General features: G+C 43.7%; 2 protein-coding genes across 2 annotated transcripts; both read left to right on the top strand.

Moving 5' to 3' along the window:
• Positions 1–1,512: 1,512 nt before the first annotated feature.
• On the top strand, positions 1,513–16,966 carry LOC139219265 (cGMP-dependent protein kinase 1-like). Its single transcript, XM_070851075.1, has 20 exons — positions 1,513–1,726; positions 2,236–2,350; positions 2,544–2,610; positions 2,705–2,804; positions 5,031–5,144; positions 10,621–10,726; positions 10,821–10,884; positions 11,048–11,125; positions 12,227–12,321; positions 12,439–12,504; positions 12,625–12,699; positions 13,805–13,901; positions 14,070–14,209; positions 14,961–15,050; positions 15,139–15,280; positions 15,355–15,518; positions 15,914–16,036; positions 16,581–16,643; positions 16,725–16,791; positions 16,868–16,966. The coding sequence occupies exons 1-20, from the start codon at positions 1,513–1,515 to the stop codon at positions 16,964–16,966; spliced, it is 2,079 nt and encodes a 692-aa protein (XP_070707176.1).
• A 4,019-nt stretch (positions 16,967–20,985) lies between these two features.
• Positions 20,986–24,387, top strand: stc1l (stanniocalcin 1, like). Its single transcript, XM_070851074.1, has 5 exons — positions 20,986–21,115; positions 22,371–22,513; positions 22,948–23,055; positions 23,163–23,266; positions 23,784–24,387. Exons 1-5 carry the CDS (start codon positions 20,986–20,988, stop codon positions 24,076–24,078), a joined length of 780 nt encoding a protein of 259 aa, XP_070707175.1. The 3' UTR covers positions 24,079–24,387.
• The last annotated feature ends 1,583 nt before the right edge of the window (positions 24,388–25,970 follow it).

The raw sequence follows: 25,970 nt of genomic DNA, 5'->3' as shown, positions 1-25,970 counted from the left end.
AAGGGTTAGGGTTTTTCAGGATTTTATTTTATAATTTCGTTGCTTTTCATAAGAAATGGAGACATAAAAGTAGATGAATATTAATCATGTATCAGAATAATATTCTGAAACTGAGTATTTCTACCCTGTGGTACTTTTACTGCAGTAACACAGTATTTCTACCCCGTGGTACTTTTACTGCAGTAACACAGTATTTCTCCCCTGTGGTACTTTTACTACAGTAAAACAGTATTTCTACCCTGTGGTACGTTTACTGCAGTAACACAGTATTTCTACCCTGTGGTACTTTTACTGCAGTAACAGTATTTCTACCCCGTGGTACTTTTACTGCAGTAACACAGTATTTCTACCCTGTGGTACTTTTACTGCAGTAACACAGTATTTCTACCCCGTGGTACTTTTACTGCAGTAACACAGTATTTCTACCCTGTGGTACTTTTACTGCAGTAACACAGTATTTCTACCCTGTGGTACTTTTACTGCAGTAATAGTATTTCTACCCTGTAGTACTTTTACTGCAGTAACACAGTATTTCTACCCTGTGGTACTTTTACTGCAGTAACACAGTATTTCTACCCCGTGGTACTTTTACTGCAGTAACACAGTATTTCTACCCCGTGGTACTTTTACTGCAGTAAAGGCTCTGAGTGTCCCTCCACCGCGGGGCTTTTATTTTGTAGTAGTGCTGTCAAACTCAGCTGCGCGTGCTTCGTCCTCTGGGTCCAAACTGCTGAAGGTGTCTGAGTCCGGATCAGCTGAGCAGCGCTGCTGTCACACACAACCAGGACAGACCCTCCAATAATCAGCTGACTGACCGATCGACCGGTTGATTGATTGATCGATTGATTGATTGGTTGTCTGGACACCGACCCTCCTCCTCCTCCTCCTCCGGCTGGATTCAACCATCTTCACTCCGACAAAGTGAGTCCACGATGAATTTCTGACCACTGACTGTGTTCAGATAAAGTCTGAATCTAATAACTAACTCTGGTGTGATTTTAGTGAAAACAGCTGTTGCTGCACTGAAATGAGCTTTTCTCTCATTTTAAATCTTAATTTGATGAAATAGTGCCGTTAAATGTCTCAGAACATGGAGCTTTTCATATTAACATCATTAGATTAGACTTAGATTATTCGAATATGCTGAAAAATAAATAAGAATAAGAAATAAAATGAACAGCAAACCTTCTTTTAACAGCACAAATAAATGTGTTCTGTGTGAAAGGAGGTGATATTCTTATTATTATTATTAATTATTATTATCTTTAATACTATTACTGTATTACTACTGCAAGTAAAAGTACAAAAACATCAGATAATATAAGTTAATTATGCAGAATGACACGTGTGATGTTACTGAATTCTGTGTTTTCATCACTTTAATCTGTAATGAAGCTGGTTGATGTTCTAATGATTTAAAGTAGAGAGCAGCATGAGATGGAAATCCTCAGGTGAAGTAAAAGTACCTGTAAATCCTCCTCCCGTGCAGAACACGTGCTCATGAACTCGCACATGGCGGTGTCCAAGAGCTCCGGCACCCTGAGGGACCTCCAGCTGGCCCTGCAGCTGAAGATCGAGGAGCTGCGGCAGAGAGACTCCCTGATCGATGAGCTGGAGCTGGAGCTGGACACCAAAGACGACCTGATCAGGCAGCTGCAGGTGGAGCTGGACCGGCATCGCAGCGCCACGCAGCACCCCGCAGCCTCCGGGGAGGCGGCCAGCACAGGTGTGTCAGTGACGTCACCACACCTGCCAGCCTCCACTGCAGGAAAAGTACAGTTAACAGTGTCAACATGACAACCGGGGACTGAAAGTGATGGAATGGGTCCAGTCCACCAGACTCCATTTACAAAAACAGTAATTTTACATGGGAGTTACTGGTCTAGCACTGCCTCCATCCGTTTGTTTGTTTGCATTAATGTGTTACACAAATATCATGTTGGATCAGAACTGAACACTTTAAAACACCAAAGTCACACAATAACACAAACACACTGACTGATGGAGGCAGCAGCAGAGCAGCAGCTCCTGTGTCCTGTGAGCTAAAATCCCTGTTTTAGTGAATGTAGTCTGGTGTGTGTTATCCTTTAACCTGTAACTATCGCTGTCAGACAGATGTAGACAGCAGCTGATGTGAGCTGCCGAACTGTCATCTCTTTGGCCGTGTGTGTGTCTGTGTGTGTGTGTGTGTGTGTGTGTGTGTGTGTGTGTTAGGAGTGGTGGCTCAGAGTCCAGTGGCGCCCGATGAGCCTCAGCGCATGAAGAGACAGGCCATCTCTGCAGAGCCCACAGCCCTGGACCCCTCCCAGCTCACCGACGTTACCCTCACCAGCTACTGCAAGAGCAAAGAGTGAGAGCACACACACACACACACACACACACACACTCACACACACACACTCACACACACACACACACACACACACACACACACACACACACACACACACACACACACACTCACACACACACACATATACACACACACACACACACACACACACACACCTGGATCTAACCCTGACCTCGGTGTGTGTGTGCAGGTCCAGTGAGCTGATCCAGAGGGCTCTAATGGACAACGACTTCATGAAACACCTGGAACACGGACAGGTGCTGACTCACCTGTGCTGCTTCTGTCCTCCTTCTTCTCGTGTGTGACACACAGAATCTAAAATGTCTGAAACGTGTTGGCCGCTGTGTGCAGATCCTCACCATCATGGACTGTATGCATCCCACCAGTCTGACCAAGGGCTGCTGCGTCATCCAGGAGGGAGACGACGGCTCCACCGTCTACGTCCTGGAGGGTAAGGCCTGGCAATGACCAACACATACAATATTTTCATGATGAGTCTTTTTGTCTAAATGCCCATCATCATCTTTCCCAGAACACCTTCACATGTCTAGTTTTGTCTAGTTTGGACAGGAAAGGATCCCTACAGAGAGAGACCTGGAAGCACAAACAGCCGTTCTATCGCTCTCTGCACACACACCAGACTACATTCACTAAAACACTGATTTTACCTCACAGAACACAGGAGCTGCTGGTCTGCTGCTGCCTCCATCAGTCAGTGTGTTTGTGTTATTGTGTGACTTTGGTGTTTTAAAGGGTCAGTTTGAATCCAACATAATATTTGTCTGACACACAATAACACAAACAAACAAACCCATCAAGGCAGCACAAGATGAGCAACTCAAGTGTTCTGCAAGATAAAATTACCATTTTTGTCTATGGAGTCTGGTGGCTTTGAGGGAATATGACAGCTGTTTTTTGAAGTTACTACAACCAAATATTTTGCAGAGCTGCAAGGATGAGTTTCACTGTGCCAAAACATCATGGCTCATCATCTGGGGATCATGAACACCCACACATTACAATCTTATTAGTATTTTAGTGTGTAGAACGAGCAGAGAGGCGTCCCTGAAAGCCTGTCCTCTGCCTCCACTAAGGCTTGTTCTGCTCAGTGGGACAAAACTAATCCAAGGTGAAGCGTTGAATTGGACTGATACAGACCGACAGCCCATTTGTCTGAGCACAGGCAGCAAAATAGCCTTTACCAGCCAGAGTAAACAGAGGCTCTATCACAGACAGCCTGGTCGGGGAAAGAACCGGCGGAGACACATATTACACCAGTAGTAGAAGTGATATCATGGTGAGGTCACTGTCTGCAGCATAAAGACATGAAATCGCTGCATGAATTAATGCACAGAAAGTTGTAGCTGCAGCTCCAGTCGAGTTCAGTCACATGTTCCTGACACCTTCATTCTTCGGTCGTCAAACTCTTCAAGGACAGTCGGTCCATGACACGCTCAGATCTGTTGTTCCGGCGCCTACAGAGGAGCTGTTTAAAACGCCTCTGATGTACTGACGTGGTTCAGCTGAGGCGTTTTCATGGCTTCTGAATCCACAGAGTTCATGTGTATGTGTTTTTACTGCTGTACGGCTCCGTGGTTCATCTGCCAGCGTGATGAAAAACAAAATGTTCTTTAAGGCAGTATGACTCTTAAAATAATGAGTGTATGTGCAGTGACTGGTGGTGGATTATTAACTACTGGCTTATATTATATTAAACTATTGCCATGACATTCTGTTCTCCAGAGGATGAACCAAACTCACTTTAGTGATCCTCTGACTGCGACCAGCAGGTTGACATTTCTTGTTTTGAGTCAAATGTCCCAACAAATACCTGATGGATTGTCTTGAAATGTGGTTCAGAGATTCATGGTCCCCTCAGGATGAACTGTTATAGCTCCGATGTATTTGATGTGTCTTGTTCTTTGGTTTTCATGGGTTGGTTCGACCCAAACTGTGAGAAACTTCATTGCAATCCATCCAGATTTTTCAAACCACCTTGTCCCCAGAGGATGAATCCTAATGACTTTGGTTATTGTTTGACTTTTAATCTATTTCAGTTTGTCCAACACTTTAGTTTATGACAAAATAACTAAAAAACAAATACTAGAATACTGATAATAATAATAATAATAGTCTATATAATAAATAAAAGGCTGCTGCAGGTTCACAGCTACGTTAGCTTCTGTGGCTATACAGAGATGCTAATACACGATGTTCACCATCTTGTCTGCACGCTAACATTTGCTAATTACTTAATGCTAACATCAGCATGCTAACGTGACAACATTTTCATGCTAATGTTTAGCAGGTATATTGTTCATCATGTTCTTCATCTTAGTTAAGCATGTTAGCGTGCTAACAATTGATCATTCACAGTGAACAGAGCAGGAATCTGGTCACAGATCAAAGTATTGGATTGACATGTTGACCTGATGATGGCGCTAGAGGAAACAACAACAAAGTCGGTAAAGATGAAGGTCTGAATCACATTTAATCAAAATCCATCAGATGGTTGTTGAGATGTTTCAGTCTGAACCAAAGTGGACGGACAGTAAAAAGTGTTAGCATGCTAACATGCTACAGTAAAGTGGTAATTAACTTTATCTTCTAAACGTTAGCGTGTTAATATTGGCATTGTTAGCATAGCGGTGTTAGCAGTGTGTTCATGTGTTCACAGAGGGGATGGTGGAGGTGACCAAGCAAGGGAAGAAACTCTGCTCCATCGGTCAAGGAAAAGTCTTCGGAGAGCTGGCGATCCTGTACAACTGCACCCGCACCGCCACGGTGACAGGTACACACTAAAACACACACAAACACACACAAACACAAACACTAAAACACACTCAAACACACTGAAACACACACAAACACACTCAAACACACAAACACACTCAAACACACTATACACTAAACACTAAACACAGACTCTTCCCATGTCTGAGCTCCCACCAGTGAGCCCTTTATTCTAGTCTGACGGTCAGAGAAGTTAAAAAGTGGCTTTTCATCAGTGCTGCTGGGAATTAAATAACTTCAGGCTGTGAAAAAGCTTTAATGGTGCAGTAACATTATTCATCCGGTGACAAATGGAGGCTGTGAGGAAGCTGTGATGAAGGTCAACCTCAAACATCTTCCCTGCACAGGCTCATACTCTCTGATTAAACAGGCAGGAGTGGAGACGAGCTGCAAAAACACTTCCACACGTCTTTTAAAAATGTGTCTCATATTTCAGATTTAAAGAGTTGTATTTCCCAGGATGCACTTCTCTGTACTGGTCAAATGTTTTGATGATTTATTTGATGAAGAGACGTGATGTAATCTTTCCCACTCCTGGTCCCGGGGACTAGAGGTCAGTCATTCATCTGCGCCGATAGAAGGTTTCACCATCACGGACGTGTGAAGAGACCTGGACGCTCCGTTTATTCCCATTAAAGCTGCTCATAGAGTATAAAAGATCTTCTGCATCACCGGGCCCATAGATCACACCGTACTAATGTCTGCCAAGCTGGCTCACTTCCTGTTAGCCCTCTGCTAACTTCCTGTTAGCCTTGTGCTAACTTGAATGGGATAAAACAATATTATCACGTCATTTCGTTGGTTGTGATTCATATTTTCAGGCGTCTCTTTAACAATGTGGGTCTATAGAGAAAAGTCTTTTTGGGCCCAATGGTGTTGTAGTTTTACCTTCCGACAACTAAATCCAGCAGCAAGCAGCCCAGGAGGTGTTTATAAGAATGGACACCAGACCGCCATTTTGAGCCTCTAGTTTGGCTTCATTCGTTCCACAAAGACCTCCTCTGATTGGTCCGTCAGCCGGTGGTCCTGCCCTCTTCCTGGTCTATTATCCTCAAAATTGGTTTATTGTAATTTATTGTGTCCAACATTTAAGGTTTCTCAGACACGTTTGAAGTGTCTAAAGAAGAATTTTTGTGTCTACTATTATTTTACTAAAAGGCACAAAAGTTTCAGCGTCTGATTTTGAAGTATTCAGATTACATGTTTTTATAATCCAATGGCTTAAATTAAGAACTGCATTAGCCGCCACGTTTCAAAGTAGTCTGACCCTTCCTTGTTTATGTCGACGTGTCTGAGTTTGAGATCAAAAACAGAGAATCAAACAGGGATTTTTACATAAAAACTTATTTTCTAAAATATATATATGGCACATAACGAGAGATACCTGAATTTAATTAAGACCGGGGTTAGAAATCAGTGAATATCTGTTTACACGTTGCTTTTTAAATCCCTTTATCTTCCTGGCTGGCAGTTCTGCTTCAGGCTTTAAATGTGGCGTCAAACTGATCCGTGTGTGTCGCTTTGATGTGCTGGAGGTCTGACAAGACCCTGACTGATAAAACTGGGTGTTTCTGGCATCTCTCACAAGAATCTGTTTGCACCCTTCTTCTTCTTCTTCTTCTTCTTCTTCTTCTTCTTCTTCTTCTTACACCTCTCCTTCTGTGTGAGGCACAGAAGAAAGAGAAAGTAAAAAGTCTGCCAGCTCTTTACAACTCGTTTATCTTTAAATGAGATTCTGAGCTCGGCTTTCCTCCTCTTTGTCTGCTGTTCAATTACTGTCCTTGTGCCGCTCAATGTCATTCAACTGAGAGCTGAGTGAAAGAGAGAGAGAGAGAAAGAGAGGGAGAGAGGGAGAGAGTAACCACGTTTATAAGCTTCAAAGAAATCAGCCAGATTCTCCATCACATGTCTGAACAAGGAGAAGTTAGTTCTGCTTCAGTCTAATCCTTCCCTGGAGTGGTTTTTTAAAGGAGAACTCCAGTATTTTTAAATCTGGGTCCTATTTGTACATATTCTGTCAGTTAGTTCGCATCCAAACTACCCAAAGTTGGTCCCACGTGATGGGACTGTGATGTAAAATTACTGTTTTTGTCAATGTAGTTTGGTGTGCAAAGGGATTCAGTGAACTGCAGTTACTACCACTGAAATAATCTCACCTGCCAATAGGGGAATTTGTCACGTCTTCCTGTTCACCATTTTCTTTTTTAACATTATAGCACAGAGGATAAAGAATAATTTGATCACAGAAAAAAGAAGTTCTCCTCTGAATGGAGTGGTATTCTCAAACCTGGACCCTATCTGTGCATATTTTGGTATCGCTGTCTTCAAAGCCACCAGCCTCCATTGACAAAAACAGCAATTTTACCGCACAGAATACAGAAAAAAGTCAAGTATGGTAAAATCCCTGTTTTAGTGAATGTAGTCTGGTGTGTGTGCTGTTTGTGGTTAAACCAAAAGGATCTTCCAGGTCTCTCTCTGTAGGGATCCTTTCCATGATGCTGTCACACACTTAGAATAACACTCTGAGCCTGTCAGTGGATCAAACAAGCTCTTTTAGTGGACCTACTGTGATCAGGTGCAGTTGTCCCAAAGGATCACGTTGCAGCCATTGCAGCCCGTTTGGTGTCTGCTGGCTGAGGTGATCTACTGGACCAGTTCCAACACTTTTACTACCTACCAGTCACTCACACACCAGGATGTGTACCAATGGGTTAAAAACACTGGAGTTCACCTTTAAAATTTTACATTTAGTTTGTTTAATCTACAGCTGGAGTTAAAACGTCCACGTTGACAGGCTGAGCAGTTTGTTGTAGCTGAATGTGAAATGAAAAAGCCAAATTTTAGGCTCCACATTTACAACCTCACTGGAAAACAAGGTGATTACTGTCATATAACCACGCAGGCGTCAGCTGGAGTGAAATTGTCCAACTTGAGAAAGCTCCCACTTGAACCACAGAGGACGTTACGCAAATGGGTGAGTGAGTGGGACTCTCTCCGTGGAGGTTAAACCGATCATAATGTGGAAAATGTAAAATGCAGAATGAAGCCTGCGACTGTGGAATTAGAAATATTAAAAGCACTCCAGATGAGGAGCTCCACGCTGTAGTGGGAGCGTGGAGGAAGGTGGACGAGGGTTTAGTCAGGGCCAGGAGTAATGGGTTTACATGTAAATAAACATGATGGATGTAGGACGGCGTGATGCCCGATGTTGCTATGGCAACGCGGAGGTAGACAAGCAATTAAAGTTCAGAGTCACCTGCCCGGCCGGATTTAAACGCTTGTCCTTTATGTCCGTTATGAGATAAAGATTGTTAGATAGTGTGTCCTGCCGGCCGCTGTGAAGCAGCAGCAGGATGTAACAGGTTATATAAGGGGGAGATTTTAGAGATACAGAGGAATTATTTCAAAAGTGATCATACGTCAAATGTTTTCAATTGGAGACGAGCCAACATGGCTGTGTGTGTGTGTGTGTGTGTGTGTGTGTGTGTGTTTCAGCCGTTATATTATGTCATATTGCTGAACTAACCCTTTAAGACGCCACAGTCGCACAGTAATACAAACAGACTAAGCGGTAGACCGACAACTCCTGTGTTCTGTGAGGTGAAATGACTGTTAACTGCAAACAGCTGTTTCTTCAAACACACCAGACTCCATTGACAAAAACAGCTATTTTACCATGTAGAACACAGGAGCTGCTGCTTCCATCTGTTTGTTTGTTTTATTGTGTCACACAAATATTGTGTTGGATCCAAACCAACCTTTCAATACACCAAAGTCACCCAATGACACAAACAAACTAATCAATCAAGCTTAAACTCCTTTTTGTTTAACCACAAACAACCATTGTATCATGCTATTCAACCCCACCAGATTCCATTGAATAAAACAGTAGTTTTACCTCATGGAAGAGTTGCTGGTCTAGTTTTGCCACTGACAGGCTCAGAGTGTTATTCTAAGTGTGTGACAGCATCATGGAAAGGATCCCTACAGAGAGAGACCTGGAAGATCCTTTTGGTTTAACCACAAACAGCACACACACCAGACTACATTCAATAAAACAGGGATTTTACAATGTGGGACACGGAGTTGTTGTTCTAGTTTGTTTGTGTTATTCTGTGACTTTGGTGTTTTAAAGGCTCAGTTCAGAATGAAAACTATATTTGTGTAACACGCAATAACATGAATAAACCAATTCAACAAGAGAGTGGTAGACCAGCAAGGCCTGTGTTCTGAAATAAAATCCCTGTTTTAGTGAATGTAGTCTGGTGTGTGTGCAGAGAGCGATATAACGGCTGTTTGTGGTTAAACCAAAAGGATCAATCTCTATAGGGATCCTTTCCATAATATCGTCAGGCCCTGCCTCAACATCACACTTGTATACGTTGCATGCTAGACCCTGATTGGCTCCAAACTAGTGATGTCACAAATCCTGCAGGTGAGATTTAAGCTCAAGCCTTAGTGGAAAGATGTCTCACTTTGGGTGTCGTACAAAACTTGAATTAAATGAATTGACAGTGGTGGTTATATTAGTCCCTGATGTCATTGGGCCAAATTATCTTTATATTTATTTGAATATAGCTTTGCAGCTTTTATAGTCTTTCATACCAGAGATTGTGACCTCTGGAGAAAGTGTACTGTACATAAAACACACACTCCCCTTAGATACTAACGGGTGGACTATGAGATCATTTGACCTTGAGAGCTTTTAAAGCAGATCTAAGATGAAAATCTAGCAAGTATTATATCTTCAAACACATTCTTCAAAGGCCCATTAAGGTAAAACCAGAATATTTCCTACTGACTCATTTTCAAAATCAATTCTCTAAAGGAGAACTTCTGTATTTCCAAACCTGGGCTGTATTTGGACATATTCTGCTGTCTGTCTGACTAGTAGGTAGAAAAACTGTTTAGCCACAAACAGCCATTGTAACGTCATTCAACCCCACCAGATTCAATTGAAAAAAACAGTCATTTTACCTCACCAAACACAGGAGTTGCTGGTCTAGTTTGTTTGTGTTATTGTGTGACTTTGGTGTTTTAAAGATTTTAATTCAGATCCAAAACAATATATCTTTACCACACAATGACACAGACTAACTAACTAATGGAGGCAGCAGTAGACAGAACTCCTGTGTTCTGTGAGCTAAAATCCCTGTTTTAGTGAATGTAGTCTGGTGTGTGTGCAGAGAGCGATAGAACGGCTGTTTGTGGTTAAACCAGAAGGATCTTCCAGGTCTCTCTCTGTAGGAATCCTTTCCATGATGCTGTCACACAGTGTAAATTGTGTGTTTGTTAGTGTTCATACAGTTGTTGCACTATAAATCCAGTGACACAAGATCTGCTGGAGGTTTGGAAACAAAACAATATATATGTACGGACGTTGCAGAGAATTGTCAAATGTAAAGACTCTAGTATGAGTAAGTTCACAGGAACATGAACTTGTCTTTCATTCGTCCTTCTCCGTCTGTGTGCAGCTCTGACTGACATCAAGCTCTGGGCGATCGACCGTCAGGGTTTCCAGACCATCATGATGAGGACGGGTCTCATTAAACACTCCCAGTACACAGACTTCCTCCGCAGGTACGGCTCACACATAGGCCCTCCCCTCTTCACTGCTTCCAGCTCACACTGCGTGAGAGTGACTCACATCTCTCGCTGTAAACTCTCCTCCCAGCGTTCCCTCCTTCCAGTCACTACCTGAAGACGTCCTCAGCAAACTGGCTGATGTTTTGGAGGAGGTGACGATTTCCCGACACTTCTATTCTCAGCGCTCGGCAGCAGACTTACAGTATCTGTTTCTGCCATCTGTTCTTCCATCTGACAAATGCAAATCATCAGAGATGCTCAGTGCTGTAATCTGAGGGTTTGTGTACACATGATTCACGTCTCTCTCCCTCTCAGACTCATTACAGCGACTGTGATTACATTATCCGTCAGGGAGCCACCGGAGACACATTCTTCATCATCAGTGAAGGACAGGTGAGGAAGAGCGATGACGAGCATGAAGGATTTATTAGGAGGTGTGAAGAGAACAATTAACAGAGAGGGAAGAAAGAGGGAGAGAGATGACAACAGGAGGCAGCTGGTTTCTAGATGGTGGAAGACCGATTAGCTCATTATTCGTTTATTCTTCTTTTAATATCGTTTTTATCACCAACTGTGTTTTTTTCTCCTGTTTATTTAACCCTCTGAGCTCTGAACGCTGCGTCTGCGTCCTCTAACTACTGACTAACTAACACACACACACTATAGACCTCCACTACACACTGACACACTGACTAACTAGCACACACACACACTATAGACCTCCACTACACACTGACACACTGACTAACTAGCACACACACACACTATAGACCTCCACTACACACTGACACACTGACTAACTAACACACACACACTATAGACCTCCACTACACACTGACTAACTAACACACACACACTATAGACCTCCACTACACACTGACACACTGACTAACTAACACACACACACTATAGACCTCCACTACACACTGACACACTGACTAACTAGCACACACACACACTATAGACCTCCACTACACACTGACACACTGACTAACTAGCACACACACACACTATAGACCTCCACTACACACTGACACACTGACTAACTAACACACACACACACACTATAGACCTCCACTACACACTGACACACTGACTAACTAACACACACACACTATAGACCTCCACTACACACTGACACACTGACTAACTAACACACACACACTATAGACCTCCACTACACACTGACACACTGACTAACTAACACACACACACACTATAGACCTCCACTACACACTGACACACTGACTAACTAACACACACACACACTATAGACCTCCACTACACACTGACTAACTAACACACACACACTATAGACCTCCACTACACACTGACACACTGACTAACTAACACACACACACTATAGACCTCCACTACACACTGACACACTGACTAACTAACACACACACACTATAGACCTCCACTACACACTGACACACTGACTAACTAACACACACACACTATAGACCTCCACTAACTTTAGATCCTCCACAGGTGAAAGTCTCCCAGCAGAACTCAGCCAGTGACGAGCAGGTGACGGTGAAGACTCTGTCCAAAGGGGACTGGTTTGGAGAGCAGGCGCTGAAAGGGTAAAACATCACACCTCATTGATTGATTAGATTGATTAGCCACATTCAAGTATTTCCCATATTCACCTTTAAATAAGTCAAACAAACTTTGCCTGTGTTTCCTGTGTCTCCTCGCAGAGAGGACGTCCGTACAGCCAGCGTCACCGCCGTGGGCGACGTCACGTGTCTGGTCATCGATCGAGAGTGAGTGCGGATCTTTGTGGAGCATAAATATCAGTTTTTATGCGGCTCACTTTCCACTCGCTCTGTAAAGACCTCTTTGTGCTGCTTGTTGGATTTTCTTCTTTGTGCGTGTGTTTGGAGGTCTTTCAAGCAGCTGATCGGAGGACTGGATGATGTCAACAACAAGCAGTATGACAGCGATGAGGTCAAGGCAAAGTGAGTTCATTCACGTAGCTGCACACAAAAGTGTTTAGAGGCTTATGTAAGAGCTGCTGCAGAAGGCTGGATCAACACTCGGCGCTCTGAAACATTCAAGAGTCGACTTGAGAAGTTTTCAGGCATGCAGCTCGTTATGTAAACGTTTTGGCAATTTCATTTGTGTGAGTCAATGGCTGAGTCACTCTTACATTAAAATCATGATGGAGGTTTTACAGTGTCAGAGCTTTAACAAGTTCTCAGAGCCCGGTGGTGTACGAGGAAATGCAACGCAGTGGGGAAAACATGACGCCCTCCAGGGAGCCCGTCAAGTGTCGTTACACTGGAGAAAACACTGTGCAGCTCCCTCTAGGATGCCCTTCCAGTGGGAAAAAAATAATGCAGTGACTTCAAGAGTGTCCTTCCACGAAGGAAAACATGATACAGTGCTCCTTAGGGTGCCCATGCAGTGTAAAAACATGATCCAGTGCCCTTTAGGGTGCCCTTTCATCCGAGAAAACATGGTGCAGTGCCCTTTAGGGTGCTCTTCCAGTGGAGGAAACACGATGCAGTGCCCTCTAAGGTGCCCATCCAGTGTAAAAACGCGATCCAGTTCCCTCTAGGCTGCCCTTCCAGTGGAGAAAACATGGTGCAGTGATTTCTAGGCTGTCATCCCACTAAATAAATGTAATGCGATCACCTACGTACATCTGAATCACTTTAGCATAGATGCAGCCAGTAATGTTTTGTATTCCTTATCTGAAATTATGGCCATTTTATCATAGAAAGCACAGTCAGTACTGTTTATGAGGTCTTAGTACATCTCCACCCACTGTTTTTATCATTTGTGCTTAGAGAAACTGGAAAAATAAAAACGAAAAATGTTTAACCTTGTGTTAGTTGGTGAATCGATCAAAATAAAGTGAAACTAAAAGAAATGTCCACCTGGTGTTAATATCCACCAACCAGCTCCTAATATTATATTTCACATTACAGCAGTGGATGGAAAGTAGCCTTCAGTCACAGCTGACGGTGCTCCTCTAGCCCAGCCTGGACACCTTCTGGCTTTTTGTCAGTTATTTAATTTATTTTTGTTTATTGTCGTGTCCTCCACTGTCCTCTGTAGACTGCAGGCGGAGGCAGATTTCTTTTCCAGCGTGTCACTCAGTGATATCAACATCATCTGCACCCTGGGGATGGGAGGCTTCAGCCGGGTGGAGCTGGTGAGTTTACCAGCCATCTTACAATCAGACATGGAGTGCCACAGGGCTCCACACTTGGTCCACTGCTGTTCACATTATAACAAAAATGAGATAATAATGCTTTTATTTTATGCTTTAGTTTGTATGTTACGTCACCAACTTGTTAGCTAACGACGTTTGTGTGTTCAGGTGCAGCTAAAGAGCGATGCCAACCGCTCGTTTGCCCTGAAAGTGTTAAAGAAACGCCACATCCTGGACACCAGCCAGCAGGGCCACATCCTGTCAGAGCGCCGCATCATGATGGAGGCTCACAGTCCGTTCATCATCAGGTCAGACGGCGTTTCCACAGATAGGATTCATTCAGGTGGAATTATCTGACAGCAATGTAAAGCTTTGAACATATTCTGAATATAATGTACACTTGATACTGATTGATAAGGATGTTTTATGCTTTACAGTGAACTTTGCTGTTTCTGACAGGGAGGTTGCTCTCTCTTCTGCTTTGTTTGCCTGAAAGCCACCAGACTGCACTGATAAAAACAGCAATTTTACCTTGTAGAAGATGTGGGTACTCTGTGCCAACACTCCCTCAATAAATGAAGTCATGTGTTCAGTTGGATCCGAACTAAATATTCAGAGTCACAAAGTCACACAATAACACAAGCAAAGGAACTGATTGTGGCCACGGTTGACCAGTAACTCCTGTGTTCTGTGAACTGTAAAATTACTGTTTTTGTGAATGGAGTCTGGTAAGTTGGAAACAAGCAAGAATGGTGTCAGTTCTCACCCCCACAGAGGATATTTATCATGGCAGGACGTTGCTTAGCGTCTGTGCCTGGACAAAAATATCTGAACTATCCCTTTAAGATGTTAATTTTTGGTAAAAGTTAAAGCCAAACTGGATTCAGAACAGATAATATGATCAATCGTAGTTATTAGTAACAGGCTGTAACCATGGAGATCTTTGTCACCACCTGTGCGGGGAACCATCAGTGTCCAACACTAGAATATTATTTGGGTAAATCTGTGGCTTTTCCTCTGTTGCATCCAAACTTTTGGGTTTGTATTGTCCTCCTGCAGGTTGTATCGGACGTTCAGAGACTCCAAATACCTGTACATGCTGCTGGAGGCCTGCCTCGGCGGAGAGCTGTGGACGCTGCTGAGAGACAGGTGTGTGATCTGGGCTGTGATTGTGTGTGTTTGTGCGTTCAATTTCCGAAAGGCGGTGAAATCCTCAGCATGAGTCTCGGCCTTTCAGGGGCTCGTTTGACGACAGCACCACTCGGTTCTACACCGGCTGCGTCATCGAGGCTCTGGCCGTCCTGCACGCCAGAGGCATCATCTACAGAGACCTGAAACCTGAGAACATCATACTGGACCACCGAGGATACGCCAAGCTGGTGTGGACACGCTCTCCACGTATTTCACAGAGAGAATAACGTGATAGTAACGGTCGTCGTGCTTCTTTGCTCAGGTGGACTTTGGCTTTGCGAAGAAGGTGGGTCTGGGGAAGAAGACGTGGACTTTCTGTGGCACTCCAGAGTACGTGGCGCCCGAGATCATCCTGAACAAAGGCCACGACAGCTCGGCCGACTGCTGGTCTCTGGGAATTCTGGTGTTTGAGCTGCTCAGCGGCAGGTACGCCAGCATCAGGTGGTCCTTTATGAGCCAGAAGTGGAGGAGGAGCCTACGGAGTCACAGCAGAGCCATAAGAATCAGTACATCTGTGTGAAATTAAGAGATAATACAGAGGAGACTGAGTATAAAGAGAAAAAAATAAGACTAGATAAAAAAAGACAAAAAACTAAATATAAAAGAATATAAGAAAGAAAGAATTACTCACATTTTTGTATATTTTAAAATATATTAATTCTATGTCATTTACTTTTTTCTGTCCCTTCATTTTTCCTTATTCTCCGATCCAGGAGTATAAATGCTAAAACAAATGAAACACACATAAATATAAATGGGCACTGGGTTGAATAATAGAATGAATTTAATATAATAACTTTATTGGTTTCCACTCTCCCCAGTCCTCCATTTTCAGGCTCTGATCCCATGAAGACCTATAACATCATCCTGAGGGGCATCGACATGATCGAGTTTCCCAAGAAGATCACCAAGAGCGCTGCTAACCTCATCAAACGCCTGTGCAGGTTGTCGATACACCTGAACTGAACAGATCCTTTTAATAATACACCACATAGTACAGAGAGAGACCTGGAAGATCCTTTTGGTTTAACCACAAACAGCACACACACCAGACTACATTCACTAAAACAGGGATTTTAGAGAACAGAACACAGGAGCTGCTGCTCTGCTGTCTTGTTCATTTGGTCTATTTGTGTTATTGTGTGTTACACAAACATTGTGTTAGATGTAACTTAAACCTTTAAAACACCAAAGTCTCACAATGACACAGACAAAACTAACTCATCTTGGCAGCAGTACATCAGCAGCTCCTGAGTCCTGTGAGGTTAAATCCCTGTTTTAGTGAATGTAGTCTGGTGTGTGTGCTGTTTGTGGTTAAACCAAAAGGATCTTCCAGGTCTCTCTCTGTAGGGATCCTTTCCATAAGGTGATCTACTGGACCAGTTCCAACACTTTTACTACCTACCAGTCATTCAGACACTAAAATGTGGACAGAGAGGAGCCACTCATCTTTTAAATGTCCGTCTAATCTGTGTGTGTGTTTCTCAGGGACAATCCCTCAGAGAGGCTGGGAAATCAGAAAAACGGAGTGAAGGACATCCAGAAACACAAGTGAGACAGATTCACACTCATCAGGAGATTTCACTGTGGGAGATTAAACTGTAGTCATGGCAACACGTCCTTGTCCTTCAGGTGGTTCGAGGGCTTCAACTGGGACGGCCTGCGCCAGGGGACCATCAGCTCTCCATACACCCCCTCAGTGGGTATCCTGCAGGGGCTCTGGGGGGTCACAGCTCACAGGTGGTCAGTGTTAACGTCCCGTTTCTGTCTGTCAGGTGGGCGGGCCACTGGACAACAGCAACTTTGACTATTTCCCAGAGGACGTGGAGGACCCTCCTGCTGACGAAGACTCCGGTTGGGACCTGGAGTTTTAACAGGACACGACAGCTTCAGAAAGAGGAAGTGGAGCTCCAGCTTTTTATGTCCCGTGACTGTCGGCGCTGAGAGCTAACTGCACTTCACTAAACGGCCACCGGTGTCACTGATAACAAGGATTCTGTGAAAGTTACACATGGTACATTTTAGAATAAAATCACGACGAGAAAAACTGAAACTGATCTTGTTTTTAGTGCTCTTCACTAACTTTAGGACTCTTTTTACTTCACAGCTTTATTTTTAAAATGATTCCTGATTATTGTCCAAATACCTGCCCTGCACTCTGGTTCGATCTTTAAGAGAAGAGAGCAGATGCAGCATCGTCTCTACTTCTGTCTTATTTATTTAGTGTGATCGGACATATTCTGCATTCAGCATTACGAACAGAGGCGCATCAGAGCTGATTCAGGATGAGAAGACAGACGTTAATGAGCAGAGGAGGAAAACATGAACAGGCAGGGAACAGAGACGACCTTTCAGTTTAACATTGTCCCTCATGGAACCTCTTTCTTCTGTCACATTTTTACTCAACTAGTTTGAGTTTCTGGGCCTCATGTTTACATACTTTATGTCTAGATGAATGGTTCCTTTGTTGCTCTGTTATCTCACTCTCTCTAAAGCCACCAGACTCCATTGAAAAAAACAGTGATTTTATACAGGAGCTGTTTGTCTACAGTTGCTTCAATCAGTTAATTTGTTTGTGTTATTTTGTGACTTTGGTGTTTTAAATGCTTCCTTTGGATTGTACACAATGTTTGTTTAACACAAACACACTGACTGATGGAGGCAGCAGCAGAGCAGCAGCTCCTGTGTCCTGTTCTCTAAAATCCCTGTTTTAGTGAATGTAGTCTGGTGTGTGTGCTGTTTGTGGTTAAACCAAAAGGATCTTCCAGGTCTCTCTCTGTAGGGATCCTTTCCATGATGCTGTCACACACTTAGAATAACACTCTGAGCCTGTCAGTGGATCAAACAAGCTCTTTTAGTGGACCTACTGTGATCAGGTGCAGCAGTCATTAGGACACCAGAATATGTAGAAATGGGTTTAAACAGCACATCTACTGTGTAGTCTGTCTTCACTGGAGGATTCTATATCAACTCTGCTCCTGCATGTTTAGCTGCTGCAGCACAGCTGATCCAAACGAACAGGCCGTCATCGGGCCTCTGCAGAGCCTGATGATGATTTGAATCAGGTGTGATGCAGCAGGAACCATCTGAAACATGCAGGAACAGAGTTTGTTAGATAGAACCACAATTAGTAGTTATTGGTTTATCTTAAAAGACTTTTGAGAAAATACTTCATGAAAATATAAAACTAGGAGTTTAACTGTGCTGTTTTTCTACAGTAAGAATCCAAATCATCCAAATGGTATATTTAGAAAAAGACATTTTTATTTGTTATAGAGAACTATAACTTAGAACTATAACTTAGAACTATAACTTAGAACTATAACTTAGAAATGTAACTTAGAACTATAACTTAGAACTATAACTTTCTATGCTATTGTAACACCAGAATTTCCCCCTGGGGATCAATAAAGTATTTCTATCTATCTGTCTATCTGTCTGTCTATCTGTCTGTCTGTCTGTCTATCTGTCTGTCTGTCTGTCTGTCTGTAATACTGTGCGGCTAATTAGCACCATCCTGTTTACTTCGTATTCACTTCCTCTTGTTTTTTTCACTTCACCTGTTGTTTGTTACCTGTTTAAACGTTGTTTATTTTATTTCCTGTTTACTTCCTGTTGTTTATTTTATTTCCTGTTTACTTCCTGTTGTTTATTTTATTTCCTGTTTACTTCCTGTTGTTTATTTTATTTCCCGTTTTGTACATTTATTTCCTCTTTCATTTTCCAATAACAACGCAGCTCCTTCACGTCGACCTGTTACCTGTTAGCTGTTAGCTGTTAGCTGTTAGCTTATTAACACCTGTTTCTGCTTTAAAACCCAGTGAAACCATGTCAGAGTCCCTTCAGGAGGAATCAGAGGATTCACTGAGGATTAAAACACGTCTGACTGGAGATAAATGCAGATTTTTTCCACATGGAGGTGTGAGTGTGAGTGTGAGTGTGTGTGTGTGTGTGAGTGTGAGTGTGTGTGAGTGTGTGTGTGTGTGTGTGTGTGAGTGTGTGTGTGTGTGTGTGTGTGTGTGTGTGTGAGTGTGAGTGTGTGTGTGTGTGTGTGTGTGTGTGTGTGTGTGTGTGAGTGTGTGTGTGTGTGTGTGTGTGAGTGTGTGTGTGTGTGTGTGTGTGTGTGTGTGTGTGTGTGTGTGTGTGTGTGTGTGAGTGTGTGTGTGTGAGTGTGTGTGTGTGTGTGTGTGAGTGTGTGTGTGTGTGTGTGCTGCAGGGGGAGTTAATGAGAAGCACAGATGTTTATCTCCAGAGGTCACTGGGGGTCAGCAGGTCCTGCAGGTCCTCTGGTGAACCGGACCGTGATGGAACGACTCTCTCACAGTTTGCTGCAGATGATAAGACACACACAGTTTTCCACTAAAACAACACAGCAGCTAGCAGCTAGCCGTTAGCTTCACTAGCTCCAATTAATGAAACGTTTCCCTTCAGAGGATTTAGAATATTCTTCTTAATGAAGATGCTGATCAGGTTTTATGCTGTTTGTCTCTAGATGTGTTTATTTAGAACATTTCTACATCTGTTTCTGCCTCATAAATATATGTTTATATATTTATTGTGCTGCTGATCGTCAGTGTGTTTAATATCAAACCAAATGTGCTTCAGGACAATAATAAAGTTTAAAACTGGGGATGATTCACTGATTTTTCTTTTCTTTTCTTATCTTTTATTGTGTCTGACTGTGTTTACAAGGGACCAAACGGCTTCAACAGAAAACATCTGATTTCCTTACAGGTGATTAATAAAAAAAGTTCTCCTCCTAAAACACATCTCACAGTTTTAATAAGAAACCAAAGGAAATCAGAATAAGTCACAGAAAACTATTAAATACAAAGAATCATTAATCAGAAAACCTTTAAAGGACATTCAGTTTTACATTTCATCCATTTTAATATAGTTTTTAGTTTATGTTTGATTTATAAATTGTATTTTATCTAAATGTTGATGCTTTTCTACTTTTACTGTTGGTGCTTTGAATTTCTAAAGAAATTAAAATTTGAATTTATTCTAATTTATTTCAAAATATATCTTTAATTTATTTTCGTTGGATTTTGATGCCAGTAACTTTTACTAAAGCGCCACTTTGAATTCAGTGATTTTACTGTTCACTGTACTTTAAATACTGAAAAGAACAGAATTTAAATTTATTTAATTCTTTTCAAAATTCATTTTATTTTATTTTATTTAGATTTTGATGCCAATACTTTTGTACCTTTTTACACTCACTTTCTTATTCTAACCTCCATTAATGTGAAAGACCTCATGATAAATATAATATGAATACAGACAATAAAACACTTGTTACTCTGGGGTTTGGTGGAGTGTTTCTGTGGTTTACTGCAGTAAAAGTACTGTTAGTGCAGTAAAAGTACTGTTAGTGCAGTAAAAGTACAGGCTCGGTGTCTGTGGGACCTCACAGCTGCTTCTCTTCCTGCCTGGATGGATGAATCACTTCACAGGAGCAACAACAGACGTGACTGGAATCAGAAACCGACTCATCCTGTTTCCTCCTGCTGCTATTTTTAGAGCGACACGTTAGAAAGAGCTGAAACCAGCTGATCTGAGGTCAGTGCCTCCACCTGAGCTAAAAGGTGCTTCTGATGAGATTCACCTGGATTTTGTGGTGAATTAAATAAAGATAAAGATCCTTCTGTGGAATAAACTGCTGTGGATTATTTCAGTGAGTCTAAATGTGTCCTGCTCGGAAACTCCGTGGAAATGTCCAATTAACTGAGTGGGTTAATTACCTCCGTGAATAAACCAGCAGCAGCGCGCATGCGCGCACGGCCCGCTCTGATTGGCCGCTCCGGAGCGGGCTGCGCTTTAAGACCAGGTGGGACCGTGCGAGACCAACAGGGACACCGACAGGACCCGATCCGGACCATCCGACAGCATGCAGCCCCAGCCCGGCTCCGCTCCGCTCCTCCTGCTCCTGCTCCTCCTCCTCGGCTCCGCCGCCTGCTTCGAGCTGCTGCCGGAGGAGGCGGCTCCCCGCCGGGCACGGTTCTCCTCCAACAGCCCCAGTGAGTCCCGGTCCGAGTACTTTTAGAGTACAGTTACTACACTCAGAGTACTTTTAGAGTACCTTTACTACACTTAGAGTACCTTTACTACACTCAGAGTACCTTTAGAGTACAGTTACTACACTCAGAGTACCTTAAGAGTACCTTTACTACCTTTAGAGTACCTTTAGAGTACCTTTAGAGTACAGTTACTACACTCAGAGTACCTTAAGAGTACCTTTACTACATTTAGAGTACCTTTAGAGTACCTTTACTACACTCAGAGTACCTTTACTACATTTAGAGTACCTTTACTACACTTAGAGTACCTTTACTACACTCAGAGTACCTTTAGAGTACCTTTACTACATTTAGAGTACCTTTAGAGTACCTTTACTACACTTAGAGTACATTTACTACATTTAGAGTACCTTTAGAGTACCTTTACTACACTTAGAGTACATTTACTACATTTAGAGTACCTTTAGAGTACCTTTACTACACTTAGAGTACATTTACTACATTTAGAGTACCTTTACTACATTTAGAGTACCTTTAGAGTACATTTACTACATTTAGAGTACCTTTAGAGTACCTTTACTACATTTAGAGTACCTTTAGAGTACATTTACTACATTTAGAGTACCTTTAGAGTACCTTTACTACATTTAGAGTACCTTTACTACATTTAGAGTACCTTTAGAGTACCTTTACTACATTTAGAGTACCTTTAGAGTACCTTTACTACATTTAGAGTACCTTTAGAGTACATTTACTACATTTAGAGTACCTTTAGAGTACCTTTACTACATTTAGAGTACCTTTACTACACTTAGAGTACAGTTACTCTGGTCTGACAGACTTGTACTTTACTGTAGTATTTCTACTCTTACTTCAGTACAATATCTGAGTACTTCTTCCACTACTTTATTTTGAGGTACTTCTGTAGTGAGTAGCGAAGTACATCTACTCCAGTCTGACTGTCTCTCTCTCCCTGTCTCCCTCTCTCTCTCCCTCCCTGTCTCTCCCTCCCTGTCTCTCTCTCTCTCCCTGTCTCTCCCTCCCTCCCTGTCTCTCCCTCCCTGTCTCTCTCTCTCTCCCTGTCTCTCCCTCTCTCCCTCCCTCTCTCCCTCCCTGTCTCTCTCTCCCTGTCTCTCCCTCCCTGTCTCTCTCCCTCTCCCTCCCTGTCTCCCTCTCCCTCCCTGCCTGTCTGTCTCTCTCCCTCCCTGTCTCCCTCTCCCTCCCTGTCTCTCTCTCCCTCCCTGTCTGTCTCTAGCTGATGTTGCCAGGTGTCTCAGTGGTTCCGTCTCTGTGGGCTGTGGTTTCTTCTCTTGTCTGGAAAACTCGACCTGCGACACCGACGGGATGAACGAGATCTGTGAGCTGTTCCTGCACACAGCAGCCTCCTTCAACACTGAGGTCACTGCACCTGTCTGTCTGCTCACCTGGCTGTCTGTCTGCACACCTGTCTGTCTGACTGTCTGTCACTGCACCTGTCTGTCTGTCTGTGCACCTGTCTGTCTGTCTGCTCACTGCACCTGTCTGACTGTCTGTCACTGCACCTGTCTGACTGTCTGTCACTGCACACCTGTCTGTCTGTCTGTGCACCTGTCTGTCTGTCTGTCACTGCACACCTGTCTGTCTGTCTGTGCACCTGTCTGTCTGTCTGTCACTGCACCTGTCTGTCTGTCTGTCACTGTCCCACCTGTCTGTGTCTCACCTGTGTGTCTCACCTGTCTGTGTCCCACCTGTCTGTCTGTCCCACCTGTCTGTGTCCCACCTGTCTGTGTCTCACCTGTCTGTGTCCCACCTGTCTGTGTCTCACCTGTGTGTCCCACCTGTCTGTCCCACAGGGTAAGACCTTTGTGAAGAAGAGTCTTCACTGCATCTCTCAGGGAATCACAGCGAAGGTTTTCCAGACGATCCGTCGCTGTAACATCTTCCAGAGGATGATCGCTGAGGTGGGTGGACTCACCTGAGACAGACAGACAGACAGACAGACAGACGGACGGACGGAGGAGCTGCTCTCTGATTGGCTCGCTCACCTCTCTGTTGTGTCTCTGTGAAGGTGCAGGAAGAGTGTTACTCCAGCCTGGACATCTGCACGGTGGCTCGGACCAACCCCGACGCCATCGGGGAGGTGGTGCAGGTACCGACTCACTTCCCCAACAGGTGAGCGCACACACACACACACACACACACACACACACACACACACACACACACACACACCTGCCTGTCTCAGACCAGCAGCTCCTGAGGTTTTTTAAGATGAAGAGCTTCTCTGCATTTAAAGAGGAACTGTGGTATTTTTCTACCCATGATCCTCTCTGTCCACATCCTGGTGTCTGAGTCACCTCAGACAAACACACCAGACTCCATTCACAAAAACAGGGATTTTAGCTCATAGAACACAGGAGCTGCTGGTCTGCTGCTGTGATCAGGTGCAGTTGTCCCAAAGGATCACGTTGCAGCCATTGCAGCCCGTTTGGTGTCTGCTGGCTGAGGTGATCTACTGGTGATCTACTGGACCAGTTCCAACACTTTTACTACCTACCAGTCACTCACACACCAGGATGAGGACAGATTAGGTTAAAAACACCAGTTTTCCTTCAGCTGTAAACCTTCTTACAGTGAAGTGTGACCTGTGTGTCACGTCCCTGACCTCCTGCTTGGCCTCGTCCTCCAGGTACTACAGCACCCTGCTGCAGGCGCTGCAGGCGTGTGACGAGCAGACGGTGGCGGCGGTGAGGGCCGGCCTCGTGGCCCGCTTAGGCCCAGACATGGAGACCTTCCTGCAGCTGGTCCAGAACAAACCGTGCCCCGCGGGTTCCGGCTCCACCGCCTTCAGCAACCCGTCCAGCTGGAGGAACGTGCCCGTGTTCAACGTCCAGCCCGGCTTCAGGGGCCGCGACCCCACCCACCTGTTCGCCAGGAAGAGATCTGTGGACGGCGTGGGGGGCGGGGCCAGAGCCGAGGACTAGTGACCACGCAGAAACACGCACAGGGACGAGCAGCTTTAGATGGTGATTGGGGGGATGATGATTATTATTACACACGCTTATTATTATCTGACGAAAGGCCGACTTCAGTGACGAGGGTATTTATTAAAGTTAATTTATGAGGCGCTAAGAGGAAGACGAGGAGGAGGAGGAGGAGGAGGTCACGTGACGCTCTCACGCTGGTCGTGGAGCTCGCCGTCACCTGATCTCACACGATCTGATCAGAGATGTAACCCGAGTGTGAGTTTGTGTGTCGCTGATGTAAAACCTGAAATAAAAGATGCTCCAGGAGTCCGGCTCGTCTCCTTCTGTCTCCCACTCAAGGTCCACTTACCACTGGAGCTTTCACCCTCGTCCTCTGGTCTTCATCAGCAGACAGAGAGTGCTGATGAAGACCGTGAGGTGTGACTGAAAGCTGCTCAGTGGAGCTACAACACCCCCTTGTTGTAGTACTCCACTACTACAGCACTACAAACAGCCATATTACCTGTGTACTGATGAAGACTGCCAGGTGTGACAGAAAGCTCAGGGAAACCTAGTACTCAAAGTGTAGTACTACACAAGTACAAGTCCTGCATTTAGAATTAAACTGCAGTAAAAGTACAGACACTGTATATAATTACTATACTGAGAACTTTAAAGCTGTAATGTAGTTAAACGACCACCAGGCGGCGCTAAAACACCAGAAATTAGTACATAGAGTGTTTTTATTTTATGTTTAATATTAAATTAAACCAACATTTATTTGTTGTCACCACGGGGGGGAAATAAGAATGAGCCTCACTCAGAAAGTAGAACCTGAAACAGTTCAGATCTCTTCTGGAGGGTTCACAGATCTTTAGTTCCTGTTTCTCCATCCACTGTTGTTCTGGATCAACATGTTCTCTGTCTTTCTTTAGTTCCTGTTTCTCCATCCACTGTTGTTCTGGATCAACATGTTCTCTGTCTTTCTTTAGTTCCTGTTTCTCCATCCACTGTTGTTCTGGATCAACATGTTCTCTGTCTTTCTTTAGTTCCTGTTTCTCCATCACTGTTGTTCTGGATCAACATGTTCTCTGTCTTTCTTTAGATCCTGTTTCTCCATCCACTGTTGTTCTGGATCAACATGTTCTCTGTCTTTCTTTAGTTCCTGTTTCTCCATCCTCTGTTGTTCTGGATCAACATGTTCTCTGTCTTTCTTTAGTTCCTGTTTCTCCATCCACTGTTGTTCTGGATCAACATGTTCTGTCTTTCTTTAGTTCCTGTTTCTCCATCCACTGTTGTTCTGGATCAACATGTTCTCTGTCTTTCTTTAGTTCCTGTTTCTCCATCCACTGTTGTTCTGGATCAACATGTTCTCCGTCTTTCTTTAGTTCCTGTTTCTCCATCCACTGTTGTTCTGGATCAACATGTTCTCTGTCTTTCTTTAGTTCCTGTTTCTCCATCCACTGTTGTTCTGGATCAACATGTTCTCTGTCTTTCTTTAGTTCCTGTTTCTCCATCCACTGTTGTTCTGGATCAACATGTTCTCTGTCTTTCTTTAGTTCCTGTTTCTCCATCCACTGTTGTTCTGGATCAACACGTTCTCTGTCTTTCTTTAGTTCCTGTTTCTCCATCCACTGTTGTTCTGGATCATCATGTTCTCTGTCTTTCTTTAGTTCCTGTTTCTCCATCCACTGTTGTTCTGGATCAACATGTTCTCTGTCTCTCTTTAGTTCCTGTTTCTCCATCCACTGTTGTTCTGGACCAACATGTTCTCTGTCTTTCTTTAGTTCCTGTTTCTCCATCCACTGTTGTTCTGGATCAACATGTTCTCTGTCTTTCTTTAGTTCCTGTTTCTCCATCCACTGTTGTTCTGGATCAACATGTTCTCTGTCTTTCTTTAGTTCCTGTTT

Source organism: Pempheris klunzingeri, chromosome 19 (assembly GCF_042242105.1).
Source record: "Pempheris klunzingeri isolate RE-2024b chromosome 19, fPemKlu1.hap1, whole genome shotgun sequence".
Classification (NCBI taxonomy): domain Eukaryota; kingdom Metazoa; phylum Chordata; class Actinopteri; order Acropomatiformes; family Pempheridae; genus Pempheris; species Pempheris klunzingeri.
This window is presented reverse-complemented; position numbering and strand designations above follow the sequence as displayed.

Coding starts and splice junctions, on each gene's coding strand:
- LOC139219265 (XM_070851075.1), top strand. CDS start 1,513: ATGGCGGTGTCCAAGAGCTCCGGCACCCTGAGGGACCTCCAGCTGGCC. Junction 12,322..12,438: donor GGAGAGCAGGCGCTGAAAGG/GTAAAACATCAC, acceptor GTCTCCTCGCAG/AGAGGACGTCCGTACAGCCA. Junction 12,700..13,804: donor AGCGATGAGGTCAAGGCAAA/GTGAGTTCATTC, acceptor TGTCCTCTGTAG/ACTGCAGGCGGAGGCAGATT.
- stc1l (XM_070851074.1), top strand. CDS start 20,986: ATGCAGCCCCAGCCCGGCTCCGCTCCGCTCCTCCTGCTCCTGCTCCTC. Junction 21,116..22,370: donor GTTCTCCTCCAACAGCCCCA/GTGAGTCCCGGT, acceptor GTCTGTCTCTAG/CTGATGTTGCCAGGTGTCTC. Junction 22,514..22,947: donor CAGCCTCCTTCAACACTGAG/GTCACTGCACCT, acceptor TCTGTCCCACAG/GGTAAGACCTTTGTGAAGAA.